At 49.7% G+C, this 27,044-nt stretch overlaps 5 protein-coding genes across 5 annotated transcripts; 2 read left to right on the forward strand and 3 right to left on the reverse strand.

The window, feature by feature from the left end:
• Positions 1–2,212: 2,212 nt before the first annotated feature.
• Positions 2,213–3,462, reverse strand: MIND_01140000 (SP-RING-type domain-containing protein; the record flags this gene model as incomplete). Its single annotated transcript, XM_037367939.1, has 6 exons — positions 2,213–2,426; positions 2,475–2,580; positions 2,630–2,684; positions 2,732–2,854; positions 2,902–3,018; positions 3,070–3,462. The coding sequence occupies 6 exons, from the start codon at positions 3,460–3,462 to the stop codon at positions 2,213–2,215; spliced, it is 1,008 nt and encodes a 335-aa protein (XP_037215771.1).
• Positions 3,463–3,510: 48 nt separating this feature from the next.
• On the forward strand, positions 3,511–4,562 carry MIND_01140100 (uncharacterized protein; the record flags this gene model as incomplete). Its single annotated transcript, XM_037367940.1, has 6 exons — positions 3,511–3,583; positions 3,629–3,670; positions 3,718–4,065; positions 4,114–4,207; positions 4,257–4,458; positions 4,506–4,562. 6 exons carry the CDS (start codon positions 3,511–3,513, stop codon positions 4,560–4,562), a joined length of 816 nt encoding a protein of 271 aa, XP_037215772.1.
• Positions 4,563–5,367: 805 nt separating this feature from the next.
• MIND_01140200 (uncharacterized protein) lies at positions 5,368–5,994 on the forward strand (the record flags this gene model as incomplete). Its single annotated transcript, XM_037367941.1, has 3 exons — positions 5,368–5,702; positions 5,845–5,916; positions 5,973–5,994. The coding sequence occupies 3 exons, from the start codon at positions 5,368–5,370 to the stop codon at positions 5,992–5,994; spliced, it is 429 nt and encodes a 142-aa protein (XP_037215773.1).
• A 96-nt stretch (positions 5,995–6,090) lies between these two features.
• On the reverse strand, positions 6,091–8,393 carry MIND_01140300 (uncharacterized protein; the record flags this gene model as incomplete). Its single annotated transcript, XM_037367942.1, has 4 exons — positions 6,091–6,655; positions 6,701–7,048; positions 7,098–7,660; positions 8,376–8,393. The coding sequence occupies 4 exons, from the start codon at positions 8,391–8,393 to the stop codon at positions 6,091–6,093; spliced, it is 1,494 nt and encodes a 497-aa protein (XP_037215774.1).
• Positions 8,394–11,397: 3,004 nt separating this feature from the next.
• MIND_01140400 (putative SSC1-mitochondrial HSP70 member) lies at positions 11,398–13,657 on the reverse strand (the record flags this gene model as incomplete). Its single annotated transcript, XM_037367943.1, has 8 exons — positions 11,398–11,462; positions 11,500–11,791; positions 11,850–11,911; positions 11,962–12,204; positions 12,423–13,113; positions 13,164–13,240; positions 13,293–13,540; positions 13,602–13,657. 8 exons carry the CDS (start codon positions 13,655–13,657, stop codon positions 11,398–11,400), a joined length of 1,734 nt encoding a protein of 577 aa, XP_037215775.1.
• Positions 13,658–27,044: the final 13,387 nt, after the last annotated feature.

Consider the following 27,044-nt stretch of genomic DNA (forward strand, 5'->3'; position numbering starts at 1 on the left):
TCGACTCGGAAGATGAGGAACATGACTTTGACAACACTACGACCTCGCTCGAAGTCCAGCCATTCACCGTCGACAAAATCAAGCCTGCTTCGCGCTTCGTCGCTCCTCAACTGACCGCCGCAAAGTGGAAATAGCAGAGTAAACTCGGGCGGGGCAAGCTTGGCTGGCCGCGGCATAGACGACGCTGAAAGGAAAGCCTCCACCACAAAGTGGCTGCCCGACGATAATGGGTTGTGAGCTTGTCGGAAACCGCCAGCCTTGTTCGAGTCGGCACGCGCGGCGTGAGCAAGCACTGACACAATGTCAGTCTGCGAATGTGGCAGTGGAAAAACAGCCCACTCACCTGTGAACATCGACCGGCATCCCACAGCCGCGGCCCGCTACCAACTGGCACGACGACGGGCGGTAACCAAGCCAGCCATAATGAAAGTTTACAGCACTGCTAACCGCGTGAGGTTAGACGCCAGCGCACTTACCTGTTGCAGATGCGCCGACAGCAGCGCCCTTGCGCCAAAGACAGCGAGCGAGCGGGTGGGAGTGGTTCGTCAGCAACCAGCCATTCATGTCGCGGACCGCATAACCGCACTGGGTAACGCGCGAAACTGGTTGGTTGCCAGCGAGTCAGCACGGCCGTCATCGCAGGCCCGGGATCCATCCAGCGCCAGCCCGCGCCGCCCTCACCTCCGTCCCTGCCCTCCAAAGTCATCCCAGCACCTGTACCGTGCCAACTGGAGCGTCAAACTCTCTCGTACCTACCTCTCTCCAAACAGCTCTACGTCCGCTGTTCTGACTTGTGCCTACCTCTCTCCAAACAACTAGACGTCTACGTCCGTTGTCCTACCTTCCACTGACTAGTGCTCCTACTACCAAGGTAAAGATGGAGGACTGGGCTCCCTCTTCGGCTAATATCTGCAGATGGGCCGGGCCGACCGCATCCGGGCTAAGCGTAAACCGCATAAACGCGACAGGCCCGGGCACATGTATGTGCACCGCGTGCGTATGGGTCGGGGGATGCCGATGATGGTCAAGATCGGCCATTCGGTGGACGCGACGCGCAGGCTGGCTCAGCATCGTCGCCAATGCCGCGGCGTCCGATTCATCTGACTACTGGTCTACTGGACACAATTGCGTATTCATGCGGGTAAGTTTTCTTTCTTTGACTCTGTTGCTAGCTAATCGAAATAGAACGAGTATTACACGACTATTTCGACCACAAACTAAACGTGTGGATACCTCGGGTGAAGTGCACGGGGTGCCCCTGCACCCACACCGAACTCTTCGACGCTGGGATATGTAGAAGTAAAAGGAAGCTGGCGAAGGGCATCAAGCGGGCCGCACGCAAGGCGGGAATTATGTTATGGAAATTATGAAATACTGTATGCTTACGTACCTTGCTATATGCTTACTCATATGATATACGCTTACTCAATCGGACGACCTCATCCGCTTCGAAGTAACTCGGTCCATTGGTATCCTACCTACATTAAGCCCTACCCTCTGCTGCGTCCTGTGCTTAAATCGGAAGAAATTTGTTTTGAAATCGTTCTCACTTGGAAAGAGCTTCAGCAGCCAACTTCTCTTGATCTGCTGCGTCCTGTGCAGCCCGTTGACTGGCTACAAGGGCTTCCGCCGCCGCGTCGGCCGCCGCATCATTGGCGACATCAGCAGGACTGGTGGTGAAAGGATTAAGCATGAGTGTAAGTGGGTATTATAGGATTATACGGTCCGTCATGCTCAGCGGGGGGCAAAGTTGGCTTCTTTTTACCAAAGGCAAGCATATTACTGAGGGAAGGACGAGGAGGCGACGAAAGTCGTTATTAGTCGTGAAGAACGAGTGGGGAGTTAGAGGAGCAGAGGCAAGCCTGGGGAAGGCACATGACGTTCCGTGTGTCCGGCAAGTAAGTATAGATTCGATCGTCACTGCCGCGATCGCGTTAGAGCAACCCATAAAAGGACATTCTTCTCGGCGCAAAAAAACTGCTTGGTTGTTTGTTTGTCTGGCTGAGCGAAAGAAAAGCAAGGTGTTGAAAAAGCGTTGAAAGACTCAGCTGCGATGATGTCATGCATCAAATGGGTCCCACGTTCGTTAACTCCACGACTGGACTTCCGTCGACTGTGAGAATCCAAGTCGTTGCACTGAAAATAACAAGAACATCCCAATCATATAGTACATTAGCACGTCGAGTACGTATAGAATGAAATAAATCGCTTCCTACTCAATAGCCTCACCGTCGTCGCTATCGTCCCGTTGATTAGCCTGTCTCCGTCGCTCGCGGTCTTTGATCAGTTTCGCAAGCTGTGGATTGGGCTTGCACTGAGCTAGGGTAAGCTGCTTGCTGCAACCGGCTGCTGGGCATTTCTCTTTCTGCTTTTTAGAAAAGTACTCCTTGATGGCACTGCCAGAGTAGGAATGTTTGCAGACGGTCCTGCATAATAGCTGGAACGCAACTAGCAATTCAGTGAGAACGACGTACGAGGTATATGGATCTGAGAGGGTAGTCATGAGGAGAGGACACTTGTAGTCTTGGCTGACACCGCCAATGATAATCTCGTCGTCGTCGTCGCTCTCATCACCGTCCTCTGTGGGTACATCACTAAAAACAACTGAGAAATCGAGAGGCCTACTCACCACGCGGGATGAAGTCAGTCATTGGAGGCATCGCATCCTCAGTATTTTGAGCATTCTATTCAGGGTGAGTAGGACGCGCCAACAAGAGATGATCCCACATACCCATACTGACTGTCTGAAGCTAGTATATTCTTCATGATTGGCATACTTCTGCCGGGACGTCTCGGTGTCGTATTTTGCGTTGGCCGCATCTACAGCTTCGAGGTATTGATTTTTCACATCGGTCTGCAGAATGTTCAGACGGTGTTTGCATATATAGGGTATCAACTGACAATGGCCTCTCCGCGGAAGATAGCTTGGGCAATGTCGGTTAATGCATGGCTATGGAAGCCGACTAAAGCCTCTACGTCGATGAAATCTCTCATAAGATGGTCGAGCTGTGCCAGACTCTAGGGGAACATGTGAGAAGGAGACGCGTCCACTTATTATGAAAGACAAACCTCGTCCAAAGCGTCCGATTGAGAGTCAACCATGGCGCTTGCAGTAGATCCCATCATCTCAGCAACCCTTTGAACCACGGACGACGCGTTTTTCCAGTCCTCAGAAAGGCCGTTGAGCTTGGTGCAATCAGCGCGAGTAAGGGGCTGGGCAGGGAAGTTGGCAATGTCGATAACATCATCTTCGTCATCTTCCTCCATAGGCTGGACTTGGGCTTCCTGTTTTGCTTTCTTTTTCCCTTTTGTCTTTTCCTGTTTTGCGATGAGCGGTTCCTCCTCGTCAGAATCAACATCTTCGCGGCCTTTGGTGCGTTGGGTCCCGTTGTCTTCCTCGATATCAGATGAGGGCTGCCGGCCGTGCTGTCTCTTGCGACGAGCGGTGGTGGCGACGGGCATACTGGTCGTAGAGTCAAGACGCGCTCGTCACATTTGATGGTCACACCAATGGCTCTCAGTGGACCGTCAGCTCTGCGGGACGTCGTCAATCCTCAATTCCACCAGAATAATTTCCCTGCAGGTACGCGGTATTTTCAATGCCTGCTCATCCTGACCTGCCATTTAGAAAACTATATCAAGTCTGACCTAGGCATCAAACTTGACAAAGGTGTGTTTCGTACTTTCTATGAGTCCGCTTTGGGCTTACTCCACCAGACGATCAAATATGTAGACTTGCGCTCACTCCAGCTGGCTGCCCTCTTGGTCCTCTTCATTGTCCACTACGCCATACCCTTCCTTCTGTACAAAATTTCCAGCCACCAAAGCAACAAGCGACCCACACCCGCGACCGGCTGACTACCGTCTGCAAGCATTGGCTGCGTGGTCTTTGCAAGAAGGGTGATGCCTGCGAGTTCCTTCACGAATACAATCTAAGACGGATGCCGGAATGTTGGTGGTATGCCAAGTACGGCTACTGTTCGACTGGAGAGGAATGTCTTTACGCTCATCCTAAAGAGCGACGCGTTGAATGTCCCGACTATAATCGGGGCTTCTGCAGACTGGGTGAGTTGTGATGTGCACTGTGTTTGATTACTCACCACCGAGTTAAAGGCCCATCATGTCCACGAAAGCATGTCCGGCGAGTTGCTTGCCAAAACTATCTGACTGGCTTCTGTCCGCTGGGACCAGATTGCCCACGTGGCCAGTGAGCAGGCCGTCGTATTGTGTGTTGCTCATCTTTAACGCGATCTTAGTCCCAAACCAAATATCCCACCTCCAGAAGCGTATGAGACCCCTGCTCCACCAACTCTCGAGGGACCTCCACCTGCTGGTATGGCCAGATTTGAACCTTTTGGAGGCGGCTTCACGGGTCCCGTCCGCAGAAACTTGGACGAGGTAATGTGCTTCAAGTGCGGGGAGAAAGGGCATTACGCAAATCATTGTCGGAATCGAAATGTGAGGCCTTTTTCTAACTCGTTCTACTGAATTAACCTTAATTTCAGGTCCCAGGGAACCGTGGAGGACTCGATAGAGTGACTGGGAAACGGTACGACGAGTAAATGTAGCAAATGTTCACAAACAGAACGAAGTTCGTGGTTCACAAACAGAACGAAGTTCGGAGTTTGTGCTTATGGGTGACCGAAAGTGGGACTGAGTGCTTATCTAAAAGCACACTCGTCAGCAGCTCTGGATCGGTCTTTGATAATCAATCACCACAATCACAGGCTATCGCTCCCGGCATGCTGCGGCATCGTGTCCCCGTTCGTATGCAGGTAAAGGGAAGGACGGGATCATTGAGCGTGTGGCAACCGCGGTACTGCGGCTGGACTCCGGCACGCCTGCGGCCCAGAACGGTCAGTATTCACCTGTCAAGAGGAGTTGGAACAAGAAAGCACTGGCAGTCAAAGGTAGTGTACTTTTATTGTACAACATGACGCGGACGTTCTGTTTGTACTCCGCCGCGTGTCGGCCTTATTTCATTTGTGCTAGTGGTGACCAGAAATGAGACTGACCGCTTATCTAAAACCACACTCGTCAGCAGATCTGGACCGGTCTTTGATAATCAATCACCGCAATCGGCTATCACTTCCGGCATTCTGCGGCATCGTGTCTCTGTTGGTGATCATTGACCTCAAACCACGCCGCTGTACTCGGCAGTTGCATGCGGCATGGCTGCGGCCCAGACCGGTATTCAGCCATCACGAGGAGTTGGATAACAAGAAAGCACTGGCAGTCAAAGATAGTGTACTTTTACTGTAAGTTACAACATGACGTTCTGTTTGTCTCCGCCGCGCGTCGGCCTTATTTCATATTGGTAGCCTATAGATTCTATGTCACGTGCACGCCTTTTTCTTGCTTCCGTCTATGTTTGCCGCCCTTCGTCTCGGACGCCAGTTGGCTCTGAGAGCACCTCCGAGGCCCTCGTCCACAGCTGGGCCCTCCAGAATACTACTTCAATCACAACTCACCCTTCCCCGCTCTTTCCACGCGACTCCGCCTGCATTTGTGACTCTCAACCAGTCCTCGAAACGCAAGCGCAACGCGCGTCGTGTCGCCAAGTCCAAGTCGCCTCTTCTCAATAACTCGCCTCAGCGAAAAGGCGTCTGCATTCAGGTGTTTACCGCCAAGCCCAAAAAGCCAAACTCGGGCAAGCGTAAAGTTGCTCGAGTAAAGCTTTCGACGGGGAAAACATGCCAGGCGTATATCTCTGGCGAGGGGCATAACTTGCAAGAGCACAGCGTCGTACTGGTCAGATGAGGGAAGGCGCAAGATTTGCCTGGTGTCCAGTATGTTTTTTGTTGTAATTGTGGTTCTAAAAACTTATAGTCCCACTTTTCTTAGGTACAAAGTTGTTCGTGGCGCCTTAGATCTAGGAGGAGTGGTCAATCGTGCTCGTGCTCGGAGTCGTTACGGGTTCGTCTTCTTCTGCCCTCCATTTTGTTGCTCTACTAACGTCGCGTGTTTTACAGTGTCAAGAAACCTAAGAAGTAAGCTATATGGATACAAGTTGGCGTGTAGTTGGATACAGTCAGTTCTAAATGCGCAATGATGTGGTGAGTCCTGTTGAAGAAATGAGAGTTGGCCTGATCATGCATTTTCAGCCGCCTCCACTGCTGCCATGAAGCCCTCTACTAGGGCTGCTGTCTCTTCTTGCTCGACGCTGACCCTCACCATTGTTTCCTCCACACCGAATCGTGCTGCCCAAGCCATCTCTGTGTAATGAACAAGGACTGCGTAGGGGCAAGCCAAGGTAAAGCTTGTCCCCAAACTGGGTCCTTTAAAGAAAGGAAGTGCATCGAAGAAAGCCCGTGCTGCTGGGAGAGACGTGAATGTCACTGAAAACAGTCCGCCGTAGCCGCCACTCTCCTGCCCGTTGTCTCGCTTGATGCGACACTTCTCGTAGTTCTCTGGCGTGACGAACTTGGGATAAAAGACCTGCTTGACAACTGGATTCGATTCTGTGGTCTTGAGTTGCAGAAACTGGCAGACGGCCAGTGCGTTGTCGTCGATGACCTTGACGCGCCGGTGGAAGTCGCGTGAGTTGCGCTCCATGTAAATCACGTCTTGGCCGAAATAGGCGTCCTCTTCGAAGGTTGTTTCAAGATGTGCCTTGAGCAGGTTATATCGTGTGCCTTGTGGGTTCAGACACAGGCTAAGGGAAGCTATAAACATATCAAAAGGAAGGAATAATTCTTACGCTCCGCCCATCACATTTGAATATCCACTAAACACCTTCGTCAAGCTGCTGACTACAATGTCGGCGAACGGGAACACCTCCACATTCAAAAAATTGCCGACAGTTTCGTCGACAACGAGGAGGAAGTTGTATTTGTCAGCCAGAAGACGGAGCCGGGAAAGGTCAGTTGAACGCAGCAATGGATTAGAGGGGAATTCGGTGTACAGTGCGAGGATGGGTGGCCGAGTCGGGTCACGAGCTGATTCTTCCTCCAGAAGCTCCTCCAGGCTGTCGATATTCGCATCACCGATGAAATGGCAACCGGGACCCCACTTTTGGAGGACCTTGAGGGTGTCTGTGTAGGGGAATCTACCAGAAAAGTGTTTAGCGTCAATCAAACAACACTGGATTGTAATACCCGAGGCAAACAGATTTCTGAGCAGGCAGAGCCCCCAGGATGAGCTGGTGCGAGCTCCAAATCGCCGCCATCCCAGTCGGGTAAAGGAATACATCGTTCTCTGAGAAGTTGCTGACTCCACGGGAGCTCGGCCCGAGAATGGCGTTGTCGTCGCCAGCACCTGGTTCGTCAGAACCGTCACTGTAATTGTCACGCAAAAGAACACCAGCAATACGTCTCCGCAGAGCTCGTTTTGCGGATGCGGCCAAACTGAAGGGTAGATTTCGTCCGTAGCGCTCTTCGAGGTAGACAGAATGATCTAAGCTGAGGTTATCCAGAGCAGGAGCAATTGTTTCCACAGGGGAAGCCGATGGCGGGCTGCCTTTCCGTGCCGAATAATGCTTGTGGTACCATTTTCGGGGGTGTGTGGATACCGTTGGTGGGGGAAGCGGGGTCGTCTGGGAGAAGGGAGAGACAATGTTCGGCGAGACGACTTGAGATGCCGAGTCCAGCGTGTTGCCAGAATTGTTTTGCAATCGGGAATATGTTAGCCGGGAAAAGAACGATGTGGAGGTTTGCTGGGGCTGAAGAAATCAAAGCGCGGTCCTCATGGGGGTGCTTATCCTCCGGGCAGATAGAGAAGTGGATCAATCGCGGTGTAACAGGTTCTGCCGAGCGAGTCTGTATGAAGGTGCGGCATTAGCTTGCTACTCTGGCGGTTGGAAAGAGCAAGCATTTTTCGTTTCGCGTGCCAAACTTCTGTTCGCATATCTTCGCTAACTATTTGTGTTCTTTTGAGTTGTGAAGCGCGACAAGAGCAGAGCCAACCTTTTGTATACTGTAGCATTTTATTCAATTCGGCGGTCACGCGTCACACCGGCCCTCCGGCGCCGAAATATTTCAGCGTGTCACGGGCCCACAGCCAGATGCCGAATGTCAAATGCCCATCAAAGCATCAAAAAAAAAATTTGGCGGCCCTCCGGGCCGCTAAATAGGCCGAAAAATTTCGGCTGTCACACACATCGACAGGCAGCGCCGAAAATTTAATTTCGGCGCCGATGTCACACCATTTTGGGGCGCCGAATTGAATAAATTACTACAGTACTGCGGTGAATGAAGAAGCGAGGGTATCCTGTGGTCATGCTTTCCAAAACGCGTTTTTCTTGCTCTTCATAGCTAATAACATCACTCCATAATGGAAGCGAAACACTGATCGCGTGTGCCGTATATGGGGGCACAGACAACCCAAGAGCCAGCTGAACAATGAGCGCCTATCGATATTGCAAGTCGCAAAAGTACCTGGGATGATGACGCCATGGTGGTGCAGAAATGACTCATGCTTTAGGCCAAAAGTTTTTGCGATTCGGATCACAAAGCCATCGGCCGAAGCACAGAGCTACGCTTTCGCTCAAAAAAGGTAATTGCAACATGCTATTTGGAGACAGCGGTATAGACAACCCCTTCAAGCTCAGCCCACACCCTCTGAACTATCTCGTCCCCGGTGGGAGCCAACCTGCGTTCCAAACACCATGGCGACTCCGCTCGCTGGGTCGATGAAGTAGCTTGTTGATGCCCAACCTCCCCAGAGACCCGATCCTTTCTTCCGATGACCTGGTGCATCAGCAGTTAAAACGGCGAGACCATTTCCAAACTGCGCATTTCCGATAGGAACGCCAATAGAGGAAAATACAGGACTGGTGATTAGAGCAGCTTGTTCCGCACCAGCAGGAGTAAGTGTCTCTGCGAATAGAGAGGCAACAGAAGACACTGAGAGGATTGGATTGGAGGCAGTACCAGCTGTATTACTGTTAGTTTGCCTTTGTCATTTTATGCGTGCATTCATTTCTTGCCCAGTATCTCGAGGAGATGTTGCAGGATCTTCAAATAATCTTTCTGGGTTGCATATAGGCCGACTCCTCCGAGATGAACTTTGACTGAACAGCAGTTTAGACCGAAATGAAACGAGAGGCGGCTTTCCATACTATGGGCTGGTTCTGTTTCGATCACAGGAGGGCGTGGCCATCTTTCGATTGTTCCATCCGGGCGACGGAGAGACAATGGTAACAGCCTCTCCTTAAGCTCCGGAGTGAGATAAAACGAGGCTGAAGTGACTCCCAATGGCGAAAATATGTACTCCTTGCTGGGTATGGTATACGTAAGCAGTTGCCAGGAGGAGGAGGAAGGAAAGCATACAAATATTGTTCAAGGGATTGACCAGACAGTCTCTCCACGATAAATCCGATACAGTCACTCGAGAACCCGTAAGCAACTGAAGAGAGAATCAGAAATGGCAGCGGTATTTTGTCAGAATCCTACAACTAGTCCCGGGATCGAATCTAAGGGGAACACCGGCGAATGGACCCTACCAATAGTCATCAACATTATGTAGGATGAATGGCTGCATGACTGCCATGACAAGGACCTGGAGAATCTTGAAGAACTCCGACACATCTTGATCCTTGTAGCTGTGTGAATAGGTATCATGCATCACTACAATTAGAGTCAAAGCGAGGCCACAAAGAATGATCGGGAGGCATACTGATGCCGCTCGCAAATGTGCGTCCATCTACGAAGTAGTCCAATCCGCTGAAGAAGGCGAATGTAGTCCAAGCGAGGACTACTTTAGAGGCCAAGGCCGTATCGAGCTGATGCTGCGGGTGGAGTAGAAGGGTGGATGTAGTTCTGGAAAAATGTACTCAGCTCTGGGGTGAATAAGAATATATCTGGGCTCGCGCTCGCTATTCTGCGCTTTCGCTCACGCAGGCTCAAAACTCCGAGATGAAAGAGGGAAGCAAGGAAGATAAGATTCTCCTATCCGAATCTGAGACCGTAACTTTGCCGTAACTACGTGATCGGAAGGGGTACAAACAAATGAAATAAAACTAAATTGGCCATGTGTAAGAGATCCTGGCTCTACTCTGACCACATGTCCACACAGAACCGTTTTTGGTCTTTGATGAATGGGAATGCGCGCTGCTGCCCTCAGCGAAGACATTGGGGGACCAAGCCAAGTCTTATACCCAGTCCGACTAGCTCTGTGCGTCCAGCGGCAGCTTTGAGTTCGGATATTTTGAGATAGTTGTGGAGTAGGGAGGAGATAGGAATTGAGATGTCGAGTAAATCAGAGGTGGCTGTTATCGCCCGATAAGCGCGACCCGTGAATTGCGCGTGACCGTGGTGGCGACGTGGCGGCCACGAGACACTACCACACCGCTCGAGTGATTGAGAAGCTGGCCAAAAGTGATTTTTCCCACCGCTGGTCTGGATGCAGTTATCGCAGGACCCGGGAAGCTCCACCAAAGGGTGGTTCAAAAAATTTCCGGATTTTGGCCTCAAAAACCCATTTTTTGGGCCCCCCAAACCCATTTTTGAAGAAGGATCGTGACATGTCACCGTGTGACACTTGCTAAAAATGGTAATTCTTGCAGGTGTCAAAAAGTGTCTTGCGCCGCTTTTACCTTTGAACTAACACTCTTTGGGGTGATTTCCCTCCCAAAAGGCATCTGGTACTCAGTTAGATGCTGGTGCACATGTCAGTCTAAAACTTTCCTGTGAACCTCCCTGGGGCCTAAAAAACCCATATTTTGAAGAAGGTTTTCAGAATTTTTGTCTCAAAAACCCATTTTTTTGGACAAGGAAATCGCGATTTTTGGGCCTCAAAAACCCAAATTTTTGAATCACCCTTTGGTGGAGCTTCCCAGGTCCTGTTATCGCGCCGGTGGCATCATTGTCGGAAATTTTTTTTTTGCCTGAAAATGCCAAATTAGGCAATTTAAGGCTGCAAGGCAAATCTGGCTCAAAAGGCGGTTCATATTTCATAAGATCACATCATGTTGCCAAATCGACGTGATCTTGCCAAGATGCCGCAATCTTGCCAAATTAGGCCAACTTTATATGGCATTTTATACTTTGACGTCCACTTACAATATAAGCCAATCTTTGCAAGAGAGAGTGTTCTTATAAGGCATTTTGAGACTGAGCTTTATTAAAAGGCTATATAAGGTGTCCTGTAGTCATGGCCAAAAAAAGTCAAAAAGAAACAGCTTCTTTTTGTAGTCATTTGTTACAGTAGTGATTACTAGTCATTATTTGTTGTACTGAACCGAAGCTATCTAAGGAAGTAATGAAGGAGTAATTAAGGACTTATAATAGTATGTTTACAGGAGGATTCGAACCGAGGGTACTACAATACGGGAAAGGTAAAAGACAATCTAGACTACATATTCATTTATATGAAGGGAGAGTATAGCATTACATGGCTTTCTAGAGTGGGTACTCATTGGTAAGCAACAGGGAATACCAATGGCTGAAACACAAAAGCTCACACATGAGCTTCACTGCCAGTTGGATTCATGAGTTGTTGAGTGGGGGGGTAAGTATTTAAGGCTACAGGGGTGAGATACAGGACAATGTAGTGAAGTACTTCTAGTGTCTAGGTTAGGCGTCATGCAATATAGAACCACGTCGGGCATTGACTCCTTCTTCTCGTCGTCCTTCCTCTCCTCAGCGGGAGCTTCCGATGACGCGGCATGCTCAGCGTTCTTCTTCTCGTAGAGCTTTTGAAAGCCGAGCGAGGCAACCTGGGTTTCATCCATCTTGGTCTTGATGGCGGTATCGAGTTGGTCCTTGAACTCGTTGACCGAGTTCTCGGTGTCCACGCAGAAGGAATTGGCCTTGTTAGACAGTTTGATGAGGTCGCGGCGCTCCTTGTCCAACTTCGGTGTCAGAAACCATCTTGCTGATGTCGTCCTTGCTTAAACATGAAGAAGGGACAATGGTGATAGACTGGTCCCTTCTGGTGGCCTTGTCCTTGGCAGAGACGTTGACAATACCATCTAGCAACAGGTTGATTAATTTAGTTGACGAAAAAGATAAATAGGCCCACCAGCATCGATGTCGAAGGTAATTTCGATTTGGGAGACACCTTTGGGAGCAGGCGGAATGCCAACCAGGTTGAAGTTACCAAGGAGCTTGTTATTCACAACAAGTTCACACTCGCCCTGGTAGATCTTGACCTCGATAGCAGTTTCACGATCAGCAGCAGTCGAGAAGACCTGCGACTTTTGTAGTAGGGATGGTCGTGTTGCGAGTGATGAGATGGTCATGATACTGCCAAGAGTTTCGATACCTGTGATGACCCCGTCAGTCTAAACTCGAAAAGACAGAACTGGAACAACTTACTAAGGGAAAGACGCCGTAACATCCAAAAACAGAACATCCGTAACATTGCCCACCAAAAACACCACCTTGGACACTAGCGCCAATAGCGAGAGCCTCGTCAGGGTTAACACCCTTGCTAGGATCGCCCGAAAACGCTCTTGACAGTCTCCGTGACACGGGGCATACGGGTCATACCACCGACAAGGATAACCTGGTGGACATCGCTGGGCTTGACGCCAGCATCGGACAGGGCCTTCTTGCAGCGAGCGACAGTGCGTTGGATGAGGGAAGAAGTAAGGGCCTCAAATTGCGAATGGAGCAGTTTCGTGTTGATATGCTTGGGACCAGTTGCGTCGGCGGTGATAAACGGCAAGTTGATTTCCGTCTGGGCGGTTGACGAAAGCTCAATTTTGGCCTTCGCTGCCGCTTCACGGATACGCTGGATGGCCATCCGATCGCCATTGAGGTCAATACCGTGCTCGGATTTGAATTCCTTGAGGATGTGGTCAACGAGGAGAATGTCGAAGCCCTCATCACCAAGATGGTGTCGTGTTGGTGGACTTGACTTCGTAGACGCCGCCGTCGGCATTTCGATAATGGAGATATCGAAAGTTCCACCACCAAGATCGCAGACAACGACAATTTTGGCTTTACTGTCTTTGTCCAGTCCGTAGGCGAGAGCCGCCGCCGTGGGTTCGTTAATGACACGAAGGACATTCAGTCCAGCAATTTGTCCAGCATCTTTAGTCGCTTGTCGTTGAGCGTCGTTGAAATGGGCCGGGACTGTGATGACAGCGTGGTTGACTTTCTGGTTCAGGTATTGCTCCGCCGTTTCCTTCATCTTGGTTAACACCATGGAAGGAAGTTCCTCTGCTGACTGTCGACAATCATCAGCTTGGAGCCATTAAATTTGGAAGAAGAACATACAAAAGTTTTCTTCCCTCCATCATACTCAACCGGGAACAGCTGGCCTGCCGTCACGCTTGCTGATGACGATAAATGGCCTCCAAACAATTTAAAAGTCACTAAGGAAAGAAAACACATTGACGAACACACCAGTGTTTTGCGGTCGTCGGTCGTCGGCGACCTCCTTGTCAGTGAACTGCCTCCCAATAAGACGCTTGAATGCGAAGACGGTGTTCGTCGCATGGACCACGGCTTGTCGTTTCGCGGGGAGACCAACCAGTCGCTCGCCATGCTTGGCAAAGGCGACGACAGAAGGTGTTGTGCGGGCACCCTCCGAGTTCTCAATGACGCAAGACATCTCGGCACAAGCACAAGAGTTGGTTGTTCCCAAGTCGATGCTAACGAATGGTGGTTAAGTCAGAAAAAAGTTGTTGGCAGATTCAGACTACGGATCCATACCGATGATCCAGAGTTTGTGGAATGAGAGGACTTGGCTCCCTAGAGAGCATTGCCATGAGAGAGCGTTGAACAGCGAAAGGCGACTACTTACGCCTTGGGCGCGCGAAGGGGCCGTTGACACTCTGGATTCCCCCGCAGTTCCATTTGTGCTTTCCTCCCTTCCAACCAAAGAGCCCCAGACTTCCGTTTCATTTCGCAACGTCTGAATCCTCGTCGGCGTCGTCGTGTGGTGGTGGTTTGTGAAGAAGCATTGACATTGACATGATTTGATCCGAATCGAAATCGATCACATGCCTGCTTGTAGACGCGTTCGTCACGAACGCCGCACGCCGCTGTGCCCGTAAAATCTAAACACAAATAGAAAAAGGCTTGCACAGATTCAATTCGCGTTACTAGTAAGTCCGTCTTACATGTAAATGATGTTAGCAGCAACAATAATATCAAGTACCAACTTCCTTCACCCACTAATCAGAACCGCCTTCAACAACCACTCGGCGTCGAGGAACAGGTCGAGACCGTGGTGGGGGTGCCAGTGGGATGCTCTCTTCCTCGACTTCGACAACCGGGACCTCGCGTTCCTTGCCTTTTCTACCCGCACCCGCGCCACCGACCCTTGCCACGAACGCTGCCTCTTTTGCCTCCTCGAGCTCTAGCTCCACCTCCTCGAGCTCTTTTCGCCTGTGCGACGACAGGAGTTTCTACTTCTCCTCCGTCGTCGCTCTCGGGAGGCTCAGTCAAGTCGCTCATGGTGGAAGCGATCGAGAGTGCTCCACGTGGCATGATTGCGGGGGCTGGAATGGTTGCGGTGTTGGAGGACGATTGACGTGGTACTCGTTGGCTAATATTCTCTGCTAACTCTATGATGGATTAGCATAATCACTGCTGAACACGAAAACTTACCTGGATCCTGGCTCGTGCCTGCAAATTCCGGACTGTCATCCACCCACAACCCAATGGAAGGCCTAAAGTATTCTCCCGGCGTGACAGGTGGTAGCGCTGGCTGTATATCGTCTTCATCTAGAGTGATATCTTGCATCATCGCATTGAAGTTTTCGTCCTCGTCCGAGTCGTCTGGATGGAGAGTCGGGGCGATAAGAAGACTCAACGCTGTCGATACACCTGCGAACGTGATATCCTTCCAGAAGGGCAGGATTCGATTCTGTATTCGAGGAGTTTCCCAATTCATCCGCAGATTTCGAACAACTTTGTCGAATATAGCGCCAAGATTCAACTTGCTTTGACGCCCAATTTCTTCGAAATTTTCGTTTTTTCCGGTGTCTTTGGTGAAGAAGATATGAATCATCTATATTCGGGTGAGTTTGGAGTGCAAAACGGGTGAATAAAGCTGACCGTGATGACGGTTAAGCCTATTGCACCGACGGTTGGATCTTTCACACCCCATTTAAATCCCAAAGTCTTGCCCGAAGGGACATTACGACCATCGCCTTTCAAGCTCCCATGAGAGAAGAGTATATATCGAAGCACCTGTAAACAAAAATCAATTGAAAGCCTGTGGCGTAATCATAGCGGGCAACTTACGAATGGACCCAGTGGGTTGAGGTAACGGTCCTTCTCCTGTTTTCCAAGGTTTCGATGTAAAAACGGTGGGAAGGCGGTTTGGGGTGGTTGAGATATATCCTCGCCAGCTAGGGCTCCAACTATTTAGTTTTCATTTACATCTCCAGGTAAACTAAACGGAAATGGTAAGAAAACGTTTAGTAAACGTTTATTACCATTTAAAAACGGTTAAAAATGGTAATATAATAATATAGAATAATCAACAATTTTATGGTACATACTTGAGTTTATAAGGTTTATTTAACTGAAAGATGTAATTTTCTCACTTGTAATACTATTCTAGATGGGCATGTAGGTCAAGATTCATTGCTTTTGACTGATTTGATGCTGGATCATGTGATAGATTCCTTCAAGAGGAAGCCTACAAATGCAACAACTATCCATATCCATGTAGGATGTATGTTGCACACTAACCTAACCCTAACCCTTATGCATTTGGTAACCAGACATATTCCTAGTAGTAACATAGTGATGAGCTTGTCTGATATTGTTATTAGGGAATAACCATTTAAACCATTTGTTTTCATTTATTTACCATTTACATACCATGGTAAACTAAATGAAAATAAAAACGGTTATTACCGTGTACAAACGTTTGTACACGGAAATGGTTGGAGCCCTATCGACGCCAGCGTGGTATAGAAGTTTTTTGTAGTCGATGGACTGAAGACCAGCAAGCTCTACAAGTCGAGGGAGACTCTGTCGCAAGCCGTTGATGATGTTCGATCACTCGGCACTTTGATGATGGAGAAACTTGAACAACATTAAGAATGAAAAGTCTTGCGTCAGTATGAACCTACCTCCTTCGCAAATCCAGGGAACAGTGCAGCATCGACCAGCTTGTGGAGTTGTTCGGGGATTGCCCTATAGAGCTCTTCCGTTCGGTATTGTGAGAGTAGAGTAGGATTTCCGTATACTTCTTTGACGTTCGCGGCCCCTTGGATTGATGGGGGATTAGTTGGACGAGCAGTGAAATTCGGCTGTCGAAGGAAGGGGAAATAGAGGATGGTGTGCTTTTTGCCAAGTTCCATTGCTGCCGCTTTGTAGTCGAGGATATTTTCATCGTCTAAACCATCTGTTTCTGAATCCTGTCCAGTAGAAATTGATGCTCCATTGGTAGTCGATGCTGGAGCTGTCTGTGTAGGTCCAGATCTAGTAGATGAGGCCTGAAGGGCCGCCAGCTGCTGCTGAAGAGCATCGATGGTCTAGAAAATTTGTCGATTTGATATAAATGTCTCGTGGCCGGGAAACAGAGACCTACCTTTCGATAGTCGTCCTCTGTTGCACCCGACCTTGGCTGAGTGAATCGATGATCCAGTCGGGGACGAGAGGCCATGCTCGAGGGGTCAGTCGTAGTCACAGTGGAAGCACAAAGAGAGAAATTAATGTGTCGTTGATGCAATCAAATTAAACCAACCCTGGACCTACACGATGTTCTAATTATATCTAATATGTCGAATCCGAGGCCAAAGCAAGACAGAAAACCTGTGAACAACCTAAGTTATCGTTTTTACAAGTCTCCAGGCCCAAGTATACTCGCGCTGTGTCTTGCGCCGCTGCTAATTTTAAATTATTGCCAGTAACCAATCGAAAACCCCCCCGAGTTTAGTGCTGCAGCAGGCAGAGGTCAACGACTGCATGATAACCGGAAGGATAGTGATGTTTCTGCAAATTGCGTCGGACGTGGAGCTGAAGAGGCGGCGAGGATGCGACAGTTGCCAGGTATCTATGAGACGACCGATAAGTCCACAAGAAGGATGTCAATAGTCTGAGATCCACAAGGTTGACGATGTTGAGTTGGCGATTGAGAAGCTTTATATCAACATTAGCAAATGTTATACAAAGAGGCAGACGATTTACCTGCGTTGCCGCGTCTCGAACGATCTTGCCGCGACGGCGCTATTAGTGGGGAGTTGCGGCCGCAATACTCCGTCTGGGTGATACCTGGCGCTAAGCCTGGCAAGTCTTCATCTGGGGTAGCATCCTCATCGACCGCTTTCATAGCCTCCGCCCCTCCAGCATCTGCGTCAAGTTCCCATCCACTTTCTTTAACACTGACAAGGTCAACTCGAATATCGTCTCGAGTTTCTTCATTCTTCGCCCACGCGTCTAGTTCGGATGAAGCGCCAGCAGTAGCACCGAGAACAGCTCGCTCCGCAGGATTGGAGCTTAGCAGTCGGAGAGGAACGCCAACCCTTCCACAGTTCGGCAACGAAAGCAATCCGAGGTAGGCACGGGTAATGAAGTCGTATGATCGATGGAGTGTTTCGATAGCGGTGCGCTTTGGGAGGTCCCAGACACAAACAGTCTTCAAACTGTCTTCACCGAAGGAAACGATAAGCCGGTTGGGGTGGAAAAGGGCCGTCGCAACGTTATTGAAATGGTCGTGGTAGGAATCGACCTCCCATGCTTTGGTCTCGCTCATCCGCCAGTCTAAGCTTTTAATGGTGCGAGCTTCGGCAGCAGAAACGATGAGAGGGAGAGTGGGATGGAACATGGCATAGTTGAAATTGACACCACGTTCATGACCTTCGAGTATATATTTGACGGTCGAGAAGGTATCGAAGAACTCAAAGTTTCCGGGGCCTGTGCTGGTATTCGAAAAGCCATTACGAAGGGCTGAGATGTCCCACACGCGAACAGTCTGGTCAACAGCGCAGCCGCCAACCAGCGATCCACGACCGCAAGTAAAAACAAACCAACACACGCTCCGAGCAGCGCTCCCCTGGTTTTGGGAGCCTATTTTTCGAAGTATAGGGTGTCGCCAAGGGAAAAGCGCAGCATGGTCCCGTTCTGAATCGCGATAGGCAGGAATGACCAGATCGTCTTTCGGAGCAGGCGTAACAAAGTGACAGTGACTGGTGAGTATTGTAGTGTGGCTTCGGGATGTGCTGCTCCATATGTGGATTGTCTGGTCGTCAGAGGCAGCGATCTAGAAGGCCAGTTAGATCGAGGACACGTCCTTTTTTTATGAGCAGGAAAACATATGATCCGTGAGGTTTCGTGGTGATATTGGACAGTCCATACAAAGTCAGGGTCGGAGCAGAGAGCAATTTTGTAGTCTTCGGCACTAGCAGCCAGTAGGTTGCATCTAAAGTCGAGCTCTGAGTTGAATTGAGAAATGAGACGAAGAAGCTGGAGTGAGATTGACTAAAAACACACCGTGGTTCGCTCGGAGATGGCTCACGAGCATCCTCAGTCGACAGTCATGGGATAGCCCCAGAGTGGTATGGTTTTGCTGGTCCGTAGATGGTCGACACAGTCAAAGAAGAGACGATGATTGATGATTCACACGTGACTTGATTTTTTTGTTTTTTTTTTTTTTTTTTTTTTTTTTTTTTTTGTATCTGCATTTCTATACCGCAACAAGTACACTAACTACTAAGACGGCGGTGGCCGGGGCGGCGAATCTGTCTGGCCGCTCGGTGGTGGGATGTGCCGGATTTGGGTCGGGGCGGTTTATGGTATAGCGGAGGGCGGAGAAGGGGTTAACGGATGGAGTGCATGCGCAGTCCGGTCGTGATGGAGTCGTCGGGCCATATAATATGGGCATGGAGCATAAGACATAGAGCAATAAATAGGGTGTGTGTGCTGGGACTGGGTTGGCTTGTAAGGCGCTAGGCGCTACTCGTGTTCGTGCTCGTCGTCCGACTCAGGCGGGTCTGGTTCATTGTCGAAGATAGGCAGGGTTGTTGGGGCTCGCGGCCGGCCAGTCTTCGTGAACACGCCACTCTTCTCCAGGAACTCGGCCAACGCTGCTATGCCTGTGTGTGTCCCAAGCAGCTGTGGGAGTGACAGGCTTCTTGACGCTTTCCGTAGGATGTTGCGATGTTGTTCGTATCGTGGGCATTCGCACAAAATGTGTTCGCGGGTCTGTTCGTGCTCGCCACAGGGGCAGTCAACGCTCTCAGACGGGACGCGGAGGGCATAATACTCGCCTGAAAAGCAGTGCCCCGTCCGGCACTGTACTAATCTCCCAAAAACTTCTCTTTTTCCATCCAATGCCATGAAGGTGTTTCGTGGGCTTGACTGACGGCGGGAACCGGTTCGCTATTGCGTAGTGCCCTCGCTTGGGCCTTGACTTCCATTCCCTGATCCACTCCTTCTGGACCTTCTCCTTTGCCCTTCTGAGGGTGTTCGCTCGGGTTCCACTACCTGTTGTTGCCATCTCTGTCCCTTGCTTCGCCAGCTCGTCCGCCCGCTCATTTCCTACAATGTCGCAGTGCCCAGGGGACCACGAGATCTCCACCGTCCGCTCGGGGTTGTCGTCGAGAAACTTATATATCCTCTGGTGGAATATATGCGCTTGAAGTTGTCCTGGTCGTGGTTTGGGGTCGAAGACCGTCTTGATTGCCGCTGTGTTGTCAGCAAAGAAGTGGACGTGTTTGATGCTCGCATCCCGTTCCGCGAGGTGTGTCGCCTTTCCCGCTGCGAATAAGAGTGCTGTTATCTCCCCATCGTACACTTCTGCGTGTCCGCCCAGCCCCCCAGCGTGCGTGAAGATTTCCTCGCCCCTTCGGTATATCACGACTCCCGTTCCGACCCGTCTCATCCTATGCACTTCCCGTAGGGATCCATCTGTGTAGATCATCAGGTGTGTGTCAGAGAGGGAGAGCCACTCAGCTCGTTTGATATGCTCCTTTGCTGCCTCATCTTTCTCCTGCCCTTGAGTGCCTGAGATTGTTAGTCGACCTTCGTAGTCCAGCGCCGTTCGTCGCCATGGGGGTGTGAGGAATGGTGATATCCTTTCCTCGCGTGAGCTGGTGTGCTGTGCCAATCGTTGGAGTTGTGTTGTCTTCTTTTTGTTGACTTTGCTGTTGCCAGCTGGTCGGCTTGGGAGTGGTGGTCGGGCGTGAGGTCGGTTCCCATTCCGCCAGTCGTCGGCTAGTCGTTCGATCACCGGGTTTAGAGTGCTAAGCTTATTGAAGCGTATTGCTGCCCTGCTGCTGGCGTGGCCCAGTGTCAGCCGAATTGGCGGTACAGATGCCTCGATCTCCATGGCATTTATTGGTGTCGTCTTAAACGCCGCACATATCAGTCGCAGAGCTCGGTTTTGGACACGGTCCAGGTCGGTTTGGTGAGTCTTCTTCCCATTCCACCACACTGGGCTTGCATATGTCATTACTGGGATGACGCACGCTGTATACAGGTGACGGAGGTGTTTCTGCGAGAGGCCACGGATTGTGTTTGACAGCATAGTTAAGCCGCTCACCGTCGTTGCTGCCCTTGCTGCTAGTGTCTTCACATGGTGGTTGAATGTGAGCTTTCGGTCAAGGTATACCCCCAGCCATTTCACTGTTGTAAATACTGTGACATAGCTTTCCGTTCCGTCGCCGTTCGGTAGCTTAATCGCCGGTGCGTCGTCTCCACGTCTTCTCGTGTAGTGCATCAGCTCCCTCTTCGAGGTGTCAATGTCCAGTCCCAGTGCTTTCAGGATGTCGAGGACTTTGATGTATGCAGACCGCAGTAGGTGGTTGTTCGTATCGAATGAGTTTGATGACACATAGATTTTCCCGTCGTCCACGTACATAATGACCACTGTGTCAGTTGGATCATCTGGTAGGGGGAGGGGGTTTACCGGATGTTCTGTTTGCTCAAATTCCTCCAGGACTCGGCTGCTATAGAATGTTGACAATATGGGTGAGACCGGTGAGCCTTGGGGTATTCCGTTCTCTACTGGTGCCATTTGTCCTCGTTCTCCATCAATGCAAACTGCCGCCTGACGGTTTGTCAAAAATGATGCAGTCCACCATATGTAGTTGATGGGGATTCTCTTCCGTCGCAGTTCGTTGAGGAGTTGTGGGTGGTTGACGTTGTCGAAGTAGCCCTTGATGTCAAATGTGAGTGCGGACGTGACCTTCCCATGGTTCCAGGCTGCTTGTACATCGTTGGTGAATGTTAGAAGTGCGTCAATTGTTGAGCTGTTTGACCGGCCGCCAAACTGGGTGCCTGGGATCAGAGAGTGTTTCCCCACCAGATACGATAGCCGGCATGCTACTATTCGTTCGAGGACCTTCCTGAGGCATTCGAGGAGTTGAATGAGTCGGTATGCACGTGGATTCGAGTAGTCGGGCTTTCTTGGTTTTCCTTAGCGCGACAGCTACTGACCTCCTCCACTGTTCTGGATGGAATCCTTTGCGCAGACATTGTCGCATCAGGGCGTGTATGTCGTCACTCGCGACCGCCCATGCCCATCGAATGACCTGATATGACACCTGACTATGACCTGGGGCCGTGTTCGTGCTTGTGTCAAAGAGTGCCTCTCTTGTTTCCTCCTTCGTGAGCTCAACGAATTCCAGGTCATCTGGGTTCCCTTCCGTAAGGTCTGGGTATTCCACGTTGAGTTGCGGGGGAGGTTGGAAGAGCTCCCCGCGAATCGCGTCATATTTTTTCTGCATGTGTTGTTGCTGGTGGTTGCCCTTCTCCTCGCGATATTGCCGGCATTGGGTAGTTTCGTACTCCTTTGGACCATTTCCGAAAGCCCCATATGTCCTCCGTTTTCGCTTCCTGTAGCTTTTCAATTGCCCATTTTGCTTTGGAGGCCTTGACCAATCGGCCGAAAAAGTTACTCAGCTTTTTTGCGTGTCTTCGAAGTGGTGTATTCCGGTTGCCTTGCTGCGCCTCATACGCCTTGAGCTGTCTCTGCGTCTCACTCAATCTGTTCACTGCATCCTTCAGTTCCTTGCTCCACCATGGTTTCGCATGAGCGCTTTGTTTGCACACTTTCCCTGTTAGTGCCGTGGCCTGCTGCATAGCTTCAGTCATTGCTGCCGCTGCTTCCTCCAGTTCCTCGTTTGACGCCCGTTCGGGTGTCATCCTTGATGGGGTCGATCCTGTTGCGTTGCCCCTCTAGCTCTGCGTGGAATGCATTTTGCCAGTCTGCCGGGCTTGTTTCCTTGAGGCTGTACTTCGTCCCAGTTGGGTTGTCGATCTCCTGCCTGCCATAATCAATGACCCATCGAATTCCGTGGTGGTCGGAGCCGTAGGACATCGACCTGTCAATTGTCCACTCTTGAACTGTGTCGAGCTGGACTGCCTTCGTGTTAATATATGTGAGATCTAGCACTGAGCTTGAGCCTGTATTCGCATGGGGGGTGTATGTGACCTCTCCTTTCTTATTCAGCAGCTGGTATGGCTCCGATTCCTCGCTATCCTCTCCTGCCATATGTTCCGCGAACCGTCGTGACTGCGCGTTGCTTGATTTGTCCGCGCGGCGACCATGTTTCGTGGTGCAGGTTGATGTCTCCGAGTTTTATTGCTGGTTGATCTCGGGGGATCTGAAGGGTCCTCATCCGCTCTACGGCTGGGCGTGGCTGTTTCGGGTCGTTGTATATGTTGACTACTGACAAGACGATATCAGAACTGTGTGAATAACAACAGGACTGGATTGAGTATATACCTGACAAGACGATATCTACATAGAGTCATAAGCATATGTAAGATAGAGGAAAGCATGTAAGTAACTCACCAGAACTGTGTGAATAACAACAGGACTGGAGAGACGACGAGCTAGACTACTCAGTATATATACTCAGGCTAGCTATGCTGACTACACTATGTTGACTACGATTTATAAGTACGATGAGTAAGTAAAGGTAGAGGATGACTGAGCGAGTATTCAGTCCTTACCAAGCGCATTGGTTATTACCAAGCGGTCATGTGCAAGTATGGTAAGCGGATATGACTTCAACTTCAACACACCCCCAGAAGACATATACGTCTTCAACCAGTATACTCAACGATCCCGAGCAAAGGAACAAACTTTGAGAACTTGTCATAACTCAAAGACTTTGTCAGGATGTCAGCAACTTGATCCTCTGATGGAATATGATAGAGCTCGATAACACCGTCTTCGACTTTTTCATGAATGAAATGATAGTGCATGTCGATGTGTTTGGTACGGCGATCATGAGTAGGATTCGAAGCCAAGAATATAGCACCCTGATTATCCACGCACAGCGGGATGGGTGGAGGCTCGAACCCAAGCTCTGTCAAAAACATCTGCTGCCAACAGAGATGATGACGAAGCGTCACTCTCAGACATGTATTCCGCTTCAGTAGAGGAGAGGGCCACAGTGGCCTGGCGGCGGGAGACCCAAGTAACTGCACCATTGGCAAGGAGTGTAACATAACCGGTTATAGAGCGTCTATCGTCTTTATTTTCTGCCCAGTCTGCATCGGAGAAACCAATCAAACCACTTTTGGATTTCCCATCATACTTGATATTATAATCAAGTGTGCCTCGGAGATACCGCATTATATCCCGGGCTAACTTCAAATTGATGTTCAGACGGATTTGAGCTATATCTAGCTAGACGTATGACGTAATAGGCGATGTCTGGTCGCGAGCCAAGCATGCCATATAGAAGAGAACCGATCATCTGTTGAAACAGAGTGCGTGTTTCCGGATCACAAGTTTCCTTGTTCTCCGTAATAACAACTCCTGGTGCAAAGGGTGTATCTATGGGGATACTATCCATCATATCAAAGCGCTCTAGGACACTGACTAAGTAGCGACGCTGATTGATGAGAATTGAGCCAGACTCTTTATCTTGGACAATACCCAAACCAAGGAAGTCAAGTTCCTGGCCTAAGTCAGTCATTTTAAAACGACTCTTGAGCTCTGACTTCAATGTAGCGATAGATTTCGAGTTATTCCCCATAATAAGCATGTCGTCGACATATAGCAACAAAACAACAGTGATGCTTATATCTTCCCTCCTGTCGACGATATACGTAGACGCCCCCCATCAGAGTATGTCCTGAGGAAACCAAGTTCAAGCAACGCCTCATGAATCTTCTTGTTCCACACACGTGCGGCTTGATGAAGACCATATAACGACTTTTTGAGACGAGCGACTTGATCAGGGTAAACTGAGGAAAGGACGGTGGTAGTTCAGGCAATTCCATGTAGATCTCCTCGTCTAAGTCTCCATGGAGGAAAGCGGACTTGACGTCCATGCCATGAATTTCCCAACCTTCAAGTGCAGCAATAGCTAAGAGTACGCGAACAGCCTCAAAGCTAACAACAGGAGCGAAGACTTCGTTAAAATCAACGCCGTGAATTTGTGTGTACCCCTTGACAACTAACCGAGCCTTATAGCGACCATCCCGTTTCTTCGTAAATACCCAACGACATTTGACAGTGGAGCGACCCTTTGGAATATCTTTGCGATTGACAACTACCCAAGTGTTATTGTCCTCGAGTGCATAGAACTCTTCGCCGACGGCAATGATCCACTCAGGGGCCTCATCACTATCCAATGCGTCTTTAAGATGTTCGGGTATTCCATCTGCCCTCATTTTATTAAGATAATCAGACAGATTAAAATCGGGAGGAATGACTTTTCGCATAAGCTCGTCAATTGAATCAACTTTCCCTTCAGCACGACGACGACGTGTCTGTGCGTCCGGGTACTCGGGCCACTCCTTTTCAACAACTGTCCTTTCCCTATTGCTACGACGCAAAGGCGGAGCAGGAGGAGGAGGTTGAGGAGGTGGCGGAGCATCATTATCAAGGGGAGGAGCACCCCCATCAGGCTGTGCCGGGGGGTTGCTCATGCTGCGGAACTGTCCAATCCATGTAAACAGGCTCAGGGACATACCATCCTTGAGATTGTATCCGCTCTTTGGCTGGGAATACTCCTTCATCAAAGACAACATTTGAAGAAGTAACAACCCGTTGTTTAAACGGATCCCAAAAACGATATACACTTCCTTCGGAATTATCGTAACCAATAAAGATGACGAAATTATTGTGAGCGTCACCCTTAGTAGCATATTGGTTCTGATTAACGATGGAAGCTTTACATCCAAATACGCGGAAATATTTGATCGATGGTTTATTACCGACCCAAATCTCATAGGGGGTACGCCAACCAATCCTCGCCATTGGTTGACGATTGTATATGTGGGTTGCACATTCTAATGCCAACTGCCAAAAGCGCTTCGAGAGGCCTGCGTCTAGACGCATTGACTCGGCCTTCTCTTGTAAAGTCCGGTTGATCCGTTCTGCCCGACCATTCTGTTGGGGTTCGTATGCAGCAGAAAGATTGTGCGTAATGCCATGCTCAGCCAAAAAGGCTTCAAATTCCTCGGAGATAAACTCCTGAGCACAGTCAGAACGGAGAGCTTTGATCTTTCTCCCAGTTTCAAGTTCAACTCGCGCCTTAAAACGTTTGAAGGCCTGCAGAGCTTCACTCTTATGGGCTAGGTAGTCTTGGTTGGCGACCGAAGAATAATCATCCAAGAAGGTAATAGCGTAAGCCTTCCCTCCTTTTCCACTACCATATTTGAGAGATTCAACCGGGAAATGGTCCCATGATGTCCATATGTATGAGGTCTAATACATCCTCACTACGAGACGTGGACTCAGGGTAGTGGCGCTTATGCTGCTTCCCGAGCAGGCAACCATCACAAATGGGATGACCTTTGTCTTTAAACAGAGGAGGGACGCCATCAACCTGTGTAGGCAGGCGACGAACAGCCCTCTCTCAGGGCCGTGGCCAAGACGCTTATGCCAAAGATAAGTAGACTCTGGCTTGGATGCAACATGGAGAGAAGGTGGTTTGATGATCTCATCTGGTATAAACCAGTAGAGTCCGTGGATATTACGACCCTCCATAAAAACTTTGCCCGAACGGCCACCAGAAGTGAAATACTTTGTATCCGTAATCTGGCATAAACTGTTCCTAATAACCCAAGTATAGCCGGCGTGGTCCATGGGCGATGCGGATAAATAGCGACCTTTGACATGAGGATTGTATATAACATCCTTAAATTCAAGGACTTCACCATGGTTTCGGACTTTTATGGTACCTACGCCAAGACTGGCATGTCTCGAACCATCGGCTACGGTGATATGTCCACGCATTGGGTGATCATAGTCGATCTCGTAAAAATCCTCAGAATAACTAGACACATTGTTCGTACATCCAGAATCCTGAAGGAAACCTCTCTCTGATATAGCCACAAGATCATCAATATGATCGTGGTTTGCTAATGCTTCATTTGCGCTCACTCTGATATAAGCGGAGAAAACAGGTGTATTGGTACCGGAACCAGAAGCAACAGCATTGTTTACATTTGAACTACCCCCATTGGCCTTTCCTTTGCCCTTGCCTTTACCCTTGCCTTTGCCCTTATGATGCTTAGGGCGCTTCTCAGGGTACTTGACCCAGCATTGGTTCGAAGGATGATTACCCCCACAAGTTTCACACTTCTTCTTGCCAGGAAGACGAGTGACTGTGGAAATATTATGGGCTGATCCTTCGCCCTGGGAAGTGTTGAATTTGACTGTGGTCAAGATCGTCTGCTTGACCACACCAGGCTTGAGCTTGTCGGCCGCAGTGTTAGCAAGGTAGGAAGTTACCCAGCCTTCAGAAGCAGGGAGTGCCGACAAAAGCATGAGAGAATATTGGGTATCAGTGACCTCCATGCCAGCAGTGATAGCAGAGTTACGAAGGGTGTCCATCTGGTCGATTTGCTTCTCCAGAGTCTCCCCCGCAACAAACTTGTAGGAGTTGAGCAGCTTCCAATGCAAAAAGCCTTCTACTGCAGCTGTTTTGCTAAAAGCTTCTGCTAGAGCATCCCAAAGCTCCTTGGCATTTCGCTTGACCTTGGTAGTGCCGCTGACCTTGGAGCCGTATTCTCTCTGCAAGGTATTGGTCATATGGGCCTTCATGAGACCAACAGCGACCCAATTGGCTTCGTCCCATTTGGCTAGGGCTTCTACCTGGTCATCTGCAGGGCGATGAATGGTTCCTTCAGTATGCCCCCACACTTTCTGGATCATAAGGAGGTTCAAATACTCTCCTCCCAGACCTGATAATTGGTGCCATCCAACTTTGGGATGACAGTTGAAAC

This window comes from Mycena indigotica, assembly GCF_014461135.1.
Source record: "Mycena indigotica strain 171206Taipei chromosome Unknown Mind.scaff0010, whole genome shotgun sequence".
Taxonomy (NCBI): Eukaryota; Fungi; Basidiomycota; class Agaricomycetes; order Agaricales; family Mycenaceae; genus Mycena; species Mycena indigotica.